Consider the following 9,765-nt stretch of genomic DNA (forward strand, 5'->3'; position numbering starts at 1 on the left):
GTTCTTCTCCAATTTATTTTAGAAGACCAACTAATCTTTTTAGGGCCAGTTCTTCGGTTCTTCTCCAATTTATTTTAGAAGACCAACTAATCTTTTTATCTTAAAATTCTACTAATTATTAGGCTTTTAAAATGAAAAAAAAATGATTGAGCTTATAGAATAAACTGAGGAGAGGGCAATTTATTTCCACCGACAACTATAAGCCCTAAAAAAATTGGCCTACGACAGCAAAACAAGGCGGGGAAAAGGAAGAACCAGTTAGGCCACTACCAAAAACGTGCCTGAAGTAACGAGGTAGACTGCCATGCCAGGTTTCCCATTTCAGTTAGTTGGGCGATGGATCATGCGCTGTTTCGACCGGTAGTAGGGTTCGATCGAGCATTCGGGAAGACACCCTGGCTACAACGACCAATTAGCAGTTAGCACGGCGTATAGTACTTACTCCTTAAAAAAATATAAGATCTAAACGCTCTTATACTTTCTCCGTTTTTACAGAGGGGGTAGCATTCAAGTCAGCTAGCGCCTCCCTAGGTTGAGCTCGACCAGCGCGGTCGTGCATGCCGTCATCTGGTCTCCACCCCAGCCGTGTGGCCTCCTCCTATCGACCATTGTGCGTACGTGCCTCTTCGGGTCGCTTCACCTATGGAGTTAAATACATTGGAGGTGCCTCAACTTGTCCGTCGCGGTCACTTTGGTACATAAATTTGTAAAATACATAAAACTGGTGCTTTAACTTGTCTAAGCGTGCAAATACTATGCCTCCGTCCGTATGCGGGTGTATGCCCTGCTCGTGTGGCATGCCAGTATGGCGATGACCCACATGTCATTGGTTGCGAGTGGACGAGGTACTAGTTGACTTGCACATGATTTTTTTTGCGCACATATCCCCCTGAATTTTGTTTTAATTAAATACCCGTGCCCCACTCGTCAGTGAACAGCACAAATAGAACTGGTGGTGTTTTCTGTGCATATAACCCCCTGAATTTTGAACAACACAAATAGTAGTGAACAAGAAAATTTGGATCGACAAGGATTCAAAATGTGGACCTGCTGGTAGAATTGTCCCACCGTCGATAACCATCCCAACTAATGGCTCCTTGGTGTAAAATGGACTACGAGCCTTTATATCTGAACACAAAATGATAGGAGCCGGAGGTTCAAACCAGTGACCTGCGGACTGCTATCAACGCGTGCGTGTGTTTTCTTTTTTGACAATTAACACGTGATTGTGCTAACCAGCAGACAAGAAACTACTAGATGCCTTAATGAGATAATTTACTTTTTAAATGATTTATTTAGGATTGAAGGAGATTTAGGAAATATATTAGTGCATTTGAAAAAAAAATGTTCCACCTGTTTCTGAAAAATGTTTTGACGTGTATTATAAAATTATAAACGTGTTTTAGAAGTTGAGGCACTCACAATGTATTTAACTCCCGCTCATTCAGTCGTCATTTTTCACCCCACGACGGCCACCAGTACCACGCGCACACATATCTATATCTATACCAATATAAAAAGACCCAGTTGGGCAGATCCAACAGATCTTGACCATTCATTTGTGTTAATCCAACAGTCCTTATCGCCCTGATGGTGAGCCACTAAACATGTTTAGCGCTAAACAATCCTTCTCTTCCTTGACCACTTTCCTTACGTAGCCTTTTGCACAAAAGGAAACTGACACCAAAGGAAACCGCCGCACCATCTGGGACGCCTCCTCGCCCCACCCCGATCGCATCCAGTAGCCGCACCTTCAGGAACGCCTCCTGAACTAACTCGCTGGGGACGCCACGTGAACCGCCTATCCGGTCGTCGGGGGCGCCGTGAACCGCCTTGCCGGCCGCCAGGGACGCCGCCTCAACCACATATCCGGCCGTCGCGGACGCCGCCTGAATCGCCTCGCCGGCCGCCGGGGACGCCGCCTGAATCGCCTCGCCAGCCGCCGGGGACGTCGCCTGAACCGCCTCGCCACAGTCGTCAGCGTCAGTCAGGGGACGCACCTTCAAACACGCAGCTTCACATTTATATTTTCAGTTCCGTGCTTTCATCTCTGCTTTCGTCCGTACACCTGCTCGGGCCGCACTCGGGGACGACGCCTACTCCTAGGCCAGGCGGGGACGGCGCCTTCTACATCGCCTCGACGACCGTCTGGTACGCTGCCTCCTACACAACCTGAAAGGCGTCCATTCACATCTCCGCCTTCAAACACGCAGCAGGTCTTTCATCTCTGCGTTCTTTCATCTCTATAAGTACAGGAATCCAGATATACATGTAACATGTTTGCATTTTTTTTTTGTCGAGTGTCAGAACAAATAGGGCTGGTCTAATAATTTAGAAATGCATACTAACCAAGGCCTCTAACTTGTAAGAATATCCATGTGATTAGGATCGTCATGCTGTACCGCAATATTGGCCTCTTGCACTTTATTAGCATAACATTTTGTAGGTGTTCCATAATCTATACCCAAACAAATTAGCATTATTAGTTTAGAAAGCAGACTCGGTGAATTAGTACAACTATATATGGACTACATGATTCATCTCCGCCTTAAAGCCAGTTTAAAAACATCTTCCATCGGTGATTTGCATTGATCACATTATACTGATTTTGTTCTTCCTCACACCTCAAGCATCTATGCAAAATAGTTATTCTTCACGTTATACTGATTTTGTTCTTCTCCCTCGCAATCAGCTAATCGTGACCACTTTGGGCATCTTACAAGAGCCGCCTCGCTCCCTTTGGGCAGAGCTGACCGGGGATAATAATCACATGGATGATGATAAGAAGGTGCAGGGCAATCAAGGCAAACAAGGATGGTATGCACGGATGTCTGACGATAAAAAGGCCGAATACCTCGAGAAGCGGCGTCAGGCACGTGCTGACAAGAAGGCTGCAACTCTTATTGCTGCGAAATGTCAGCAACTATATCAAGACCATCCTTCTATTCTGTCTCCGGAACGTACACCATTCAGCAATATAACCAACAGTCCAACACACACAAATATGGTACATTCCTTACCTCCGGAACTTTACTTCTTCATTGCTTCATGGAGGATGTAATCATGATTGTTCTGTTTCCTTCACTCTTTTTTGCCATGTATAGTGAGTACACCTGCAAGCTCTGGGAGTACTGCTCGTCAACCTGCAGATAGCAATGTTCAATGCAAAAAACAAGGTGGGGGGTGGTATGCCTGTCTGTCCCAAGAGAAGAAAACAGAGCACTTGGAGAAGCTCCGTATGGCCCGACTAGAAAAGAAAGCTATAGAAAAAAGTGTGAATGTTGATGTACCTCAATCCCCTGCCACTCAATTTTCCACAGGTAATAAACCCCTATCTGCTATATATTCATTGCCTTGGCTGTCAGACGATGTAATCATATATTTTGTCTCTTTCATTCCTCAATTTTGCCATATGGAAAGTAAGCACAGCAGCAGCCTCCGGTACTACTGATCATCAACCTGTAGAGACATGCAAAAAACAAAGTGGACATGGGTGGTATTCCCGTCTGTCCCAAGAGAAGAAAGCGGAACACCTAGAGAAGCTCCGGATAGCCCGACTAGAAAAGAAAGCTGCAACAAAAAGTTTGGGTGTTGATGTATCTCAATTCCCTGCTCCTCAAGTTTCCACACGTAATATCTCATATCTGTATTATTCAGTGCCTTCGAGTGTGTCTTCACCAATCAAAAATGTAATCTATGTGATCTCTCACTGATTTTCTTGTCTTCAAGTTGCAGCTTGTACGGTGGGACACAAAAAACAAAGTGGTCATGGTTGGTTTGCTAGACTATCTGAAGATAAAAAAGAAGAATACCGGAAGAAGCGTACGATGTCCCGGCAGGAAAAACAAAATGCAACTCTCCATGACGATGTTTCGCTTGGTAATATTACTAAATACGATGGTGGTATGCTAAACACGGAGGATGATGATGATAATGATTGGATGCACACTAATCTGAATTACCAACGAGCTAATCTGAATTGCCAGCAAGGTACAGTGCATGTTCAACATATACATGACATGCAAGGACAAGAAAGATTTCTGCCCAGAAGTTTTATATCTGGACAGTCCAGTGAAACGAAAGGTGTGTACTCACCCAAACTAATTTCGTCGTATATGTTGATTGCATGTCCTTTCCGAGTACATCTACCTAATTTCCCAGTACATGTATCTTGCCAGATGCATCTTCTGAGAAAAAACGACGTCGTATGAGGGAACAATATGCAAACATGCCAACGCATGACAAAGAGGTTGTGTTGTGTCGGAATCGTGCATATAAGATAGCACAACGGCATACTGGACCATTACACAACCAATCTAACACTACTGATGTCGCCGATGGATCAAAAACGCACTCACCAAGTACACCTTCCATACCGAGGACATGCATGCCTTCTGGTAAATCATCGTATATATGCCTTCTGGTATAGACTTTTGGTTGTTGACCCAAACCATTTAAACCACTTTCATTGTACCGCTTTATATGTATCCCAGATGCCATCCACACCGAGGAAGAGTTCGATGTATCTGGAATTTTTGAGCCAATTCAACCCACTACTGAAATGGAAGGTATAATGTTCATATTTGTTTGTCCAGTATTACTTAATATTACTTCCGTTCATTCGCCATTATTATGCTCCTAGACTGCTTCGACGACATGCATGGGGAAGATATACTATACGATGATGATGACGAAGAATGCAGGATATTTACTGCACAGGGTGGGTTGTACAACAAATTTCAGTTACATTTCTGTTGCATACTCTTATTACTTTGCACATCACTGTCATTCTTGTCCATGACTTTGTAGGTCATCACTTCGAGTCATATAGAGTGATAGCTACTGCTGATTTGGGTATACAGAATGATGACCCTTATGACAATATCTACAAAAAACTACCGAAGAGGCATCATGTTTTGAAGACAGTGAGTGACTGCGACTACTGTGGAGCAATGAGATTCCAATATGAGGGTCCAGCCTTCTGTTGCAGAAAAGGAAAGGTCAAATTATTTATCCCAGATGTTCCTCAAGAGTTGCAACAGTTGTTTACAAGTCAAGATGATGATGATGCAAAATATTTTAGACAACACATTCGGTATTTTAACTCACACTTCTCCTTGACAAGTCTTGGAGTCACCCTTGACCATCAGGTTAGCAGCGCGACCAGGACTAGGATATACACATTCCATGCGCATGGTCAGTTGTATCACCGTCTAGACCATTTGGTACCTGCTGGTCAAGGACCTAGGCATTTGCAGTTGTACATTTTTGATACAGATGACACCTTGGAGCATAGGGTGAAGTGGTCTCCAGATCTTGATATCAATCGCATACGAAAGATTTTGCGGATACTAGCCAACAATCCCTATGTGGACATATTTAAGAGCATCGGTTTTGTTCCAAACCTGGCAGAGTATAGGATTTCTTTAAACACAGATATAAAACTGGATCAGCGAAGGTACAATGCTCCTACAACTTCTCAGGTGGCTGCGATGTGGGTTGAAGGGAGTGACCCACAGAACACCTTTGATAGAAGTGTTATTGTGTATGGAAAAGGGGATCGTCCTGTATATATCAGAGCATACTATGGATGCTATGATCCTTTGGCGTATCCATTATTTTTTCCCCGCGGGGAAACAGGATGGAACCGTTTCATGCCGTATGATGGACTAGCTACTGTTCAAACAAACCGCGAGGATGACACCGGTGAGGTACCACCTTCTCTTCCTCAGGCCAACGAGGACGACACACATGATGAAGGATGTGAGGTTCCAGCAGGTAATTATAGGGTTGTTGTAATATCAGAAGTAGTGTGTTAATGGTTTTCTTTGATCTTTCATTTTCAGCCTTTGCTAATCGTTTGTTTTCACCAACCATCTTGTAGATGACAACGAGAGCCAAGATGAAGATGGGGTTGTGGAGTCCAGGAAATTTGTCAGCGCACACGAGTACTATTGTTTCAAGCTACAGGTTAGGAAAGCATCTTGTTCGGTCATCGCCTTCTCCAGCAGTGGGCTGTTGATGTGTACATAAAGATGGAGACTATGAGGCTTGATTTCTATTGAAAACCTTAGAATCAGAAGCTCATACGCGCCGAACTCTATCAGGTAATGTTTGCCATTGTGATATCAACAATGACTTGATAATATGATTGCTTGAACAATTTTTGCCATAGTGATATTTTTAATAATTGATGTTGCCTCGACATTATGTGTTTTTGATATATGGTTTACTAGACCTGCATAGAAACATGTTTTTATTCATTTACTTCTTAGGGTGTTGTTGATGTCACTGAGGTTGGCGAGACACGTGCTTCTCATGTTGGCAAGAGAATCATTCTTCCACGTACTTTTCCTGGAGGTGATAGAGATATGCAACGGCGATTCCTTGATGCGATGGCTATTGTGCAACGATTTGGGAAACCAGATTACTTCGTCACGATGACTTGCAACCCGTACTGGGAGGAAATAACTTCCAACCTTGCACCCGGGCAGACACCGCAAGACCGCCCACACCTGGTGGCTAGGGTATACAGGGCCAAGTTGAGAGATATGAAAGATCTTTTGATCAAGAAAAAATACTTTGGCACGGTTGCTGCTTATGTTCATGTTACCGAGTTTCAGAAAAGGGGGCTACCACATGAGCACTTCCTTTTGATCATGGACACAGATAGTAAGCTAACAAACCCTGATGGTTATGACAGAGTCATATCGGCTGAGATTCCTGACAAGGACGAGTACCCTATACTGCATGCTCTGGTGATCAAACATATGCTCCATGGACCATGTGGTACTCTCAAGAAAAATTATCCTTGCATGATAGATGGAGAATGTCGTTTTCACTATCCTTGACAGTTTTGTGCCGCTACGCAACAAGGAAAGGACTCATATCCGATCTATAGGAGGAGAGATGATGGCCGACGCGTAAAAGTCAGGGGTGTTGTGTTGGATAATAGATGGGTGGTCCCTTACAACCCTGGTCTACTTATGCGGTATAACTGTCACATCAACGTTGAAGCTTGCTCAAGCATCAAAGCTGTTAAATATCTTTTCAAATACATCTACAAAGGACATGATCGTGCATCCTTCTCAGTTGATTCTGCAGGAAATGATGATAGTGTAATAAATGAGATTCGGCAATATAGAGATGCAAGGTTCATATCACCACCGGAGGCTATCTATAGGATTTGTGCTTTCCCGATGTTTGGTGTTTCGCCAGCTGTTCTTCAACTCCAGCTCCACTTACCCAATATGCATACTATTGCATTCAAAGGGTCTGATAACCTAGAGGATGTCATCACACGCCCGTCTTCTTCTAAAACTATGCTGACGCAATATTTCGAGATGAACCAGGAGGACCCTTATGCACGGAATTTCTTGTACAATGAGTTCCCGGAATACTTTAGATGGATTAAAGGTAAAAAGAAGTGGCAAAGAAGAAAACAGAGGGGACGCGGACAAGTTGGTAGAATTGTGTATGCGAACCCTGCTGAAGGTGAGAGATACTACTTGAGGGTGCTCCTAAATCATGTTAGAGGTGCAATTTCATATGAGGACCTGAAAACTGTAAATGGAAAGATTTGCTTGACCTTTAGAGAAGCGTGTGAGCAGAGAGGCCTTATAGAGACTGACAAATCCCTTGACGACTGCCTGACTGAGGCTGCTACTTTCTAGATGCCTTCTGCTCTAAGAAGGCTTTTTGCGACTATTTTGGTGTTCTGCGAGGCGACCAACATCAAGGAACTATGGGACAAACATCTGGAGGCGATGACTGAGGATTATCGTCGTATCCAGCCCAACCAAGCAGCATTAGAGCAGATGGTGCTTAGAGACATTAGGGATTTGATTCATTCGATGGGTAAAGGATATTAAAAGTTACGGCCTTCCAGAGGTGGTTGAAACAGACGGCGATCATTCTAGCGACAACTTGAGAGAGGTTCTGGGGGAATTGTCAGTCGGTGTGGACCAAGATCATCTAGATTTGTTTACTTCTTTGAACACTGAGCAGCGAGCTGGATTTGATGAAATATTGGATCACGTGGTCAACAATAGGAGCCAAATATTCTTTGTTGATGGTCCAGGTGGCACGGGGAAAACTTATCTGTATAAAGCACTTCTTGCTAGGGTACGTTCGCTTGGACAAATAGCTATTGCAACTGCTACATCTGGTATAGCTGCATCGATCATGCCCGGTGGACGAACCGCCCATTCCAGGTTCAAAATACCGACTAGGCTCACAGACAACAACATGTGCAGTTTCACCAAGCAGAGTGGTACTGCGGAGCTGCTTCGTAGGGCATCGTTGATAATATGGGATGAAGTTGCCATGACAAAGCGTCAAGCAGTAGAGGCACTTGATAGGTCACTACAAGATATCATGGGAAGTGATTTGCCTTTTGGGGGGAAGGTTGTTGTGTTTGGAGGAGATTTTAGGCAGGTCCTTCCTGTGGTGACACGTGGGACAAGGGCACATATCACTGACGCAACACTACCGAGATCTTATCTATGGGAGAAGATTAAGAAAATACGACTGAGGCGTAATATGAGAGCACAAACTGACCCCTGGTTAATTGGGAATGGAACGGAGGAGACGATTGGTGATGATTATGTGCGTCTTCCTGATGACATTGTGATAGGGTACACTTCCACAGAAGAATCGATAAAGAAGCTTATCGAAGAAGTCTTCCCATCACTGCATGAGAATGCTGCATCTGGAGCCTATATGAGCACACGTGCTATCCTTTCTACCAAGAATGAGCATGTGGACGACTTGAATGAAAAGATGATTGACAAATTTCCTGGCCAAGAAAAGGTATACTATAGCTTTGACTCCGTTGATGATGATGCACACAATAACTATCCAATTGACTATCTAAACTCGATCACCCCAAATGGCTTGCCCCGACATGTTTTGAAAATCAAGGTCAATTGTCCTGTCATTTTGCTCTGAAATCTCGATCCTCACAATGGGCTATGTAACGGAACAAGATTGATGATTAGAGCGTTCCAAGACAATGCAATAGATGCCGAGATTGTTGGTGGACAACATGTTGGAAAGAGAGTGTTCATACCTAGGATTCCTTTGGCACCCTCCGAAGACATATCACTTCCTTTCAAGTTGAAGAGGAAACAATTCCCGATTCGCTTGATTTTTGCAATGACCATAAACAAAGCCCAGGGGCAAACTCTACCAACTGTTGGTATTTACCTTCCTGAGCCCGTCTTCTCACATGGCCAGCTATATGTTGCACTGTCAAGGGGAGTTTCAAGGCAGACCACTAGGATTTTGGCCAAGCCAAATAAGGACATAGATCCCACAGGGAAAAGCACCAAAAACATTGTGTATAGAGATGTTTTGGAGGGATGATTCAGGTTTGTCATCCATAAATATTGTTGTCGATTTCTACTATTGGGCGTGTATTTGTAATACTTCTTAGAACTAACATCATATATGTGTTTCTAGATGCAGATTTTCGTCAGTACACATCATGTTGGCAGGATACAGAAGCCATCTTCTGTAAGCTGCATTGCGAAACATTTTATCGTTCAAATTTAGCTCTTAAGTATTTGTTGGTGAGCCGAGCAGTCCCATTTATTCATGGTTGAAAACCTTTGTTGTGAATCCCCATGCTCCATCCTACATGATTATGATTCCTGAATTAATCACTAATTATCCTGTTATGACCAACACTTGTCTCAGTAACACTTATTATTTGCTCTAGCAGCATTGCCACATTGGTTTTCTTTTAGGCAAATTCGTACTTCT

At 43.6% G+C, this 9,765-nt stretch overlaps 2 protein-coding genes across 2 annotated transcripts; both read left to right on the plus strand.

The window, feature by feature from the left end:
• The first annotated feature begins 3,454 nt into the window (after positions 1-3,454).
• On the plus strand, positions 3,455-4,647 carry LOC119328619. Its single transcript, XM_037601602.1, has 4 exons — positions 3,455-3,630; positions 3,736-4,083; positions 4,179-4,397; positions 4,494-4,647. Exons 2-4 carry the CDS (start codon positions 3,828-3,830, stop codon positions 4,640-4,642), a joined length of 624 nt encoding a protein of 207 aa, XP_037457499.1. The 5' UTR covers positions 3,455-3,630; positions 3,736-3,827; the 3' UTR covers positions 4,643-4,647.
• Positions 4,648-4,926: 279 nt separating this feature from the next.
• LOC119328310 lies at positions 4,927-6,088 on the plus strand. The gene is made up of 2 exons (XM_037601315.1): positions 4,927-5,778; positions 5,885-6,088. The coding sequence occupies exons 1-2, from the start codon at positions 4,953-4,955 to the stop codon at positions 6,031-6,033; spliced, it is 975 nt and encodes a 324-aa protein (XP_037457212.1). The 5' UTR covers positions 4,927-4,952; the 3' UTR covers positions 6,034-6,088.
• Positions 6,089-9,765: the final 3,677 nt, after the last annotated feature.

This window comes from Triticum dicoccoides, chromosome 7A (assembly GCF_002162155.2).
Source record: "Triticum dicoccoides isolate Atlit2015 ecotype Zavitan chromosome 7A, WEW_v2.0, whole genome shotgun sequence".
Classification (NCBI taxonomy): domain Eukaryota; kingdom Viridiplantae; phylum Streptophyta; class Magnoliopsida; order Poales; family Poaceae; genus Triticum; species Triticum dicoccoides.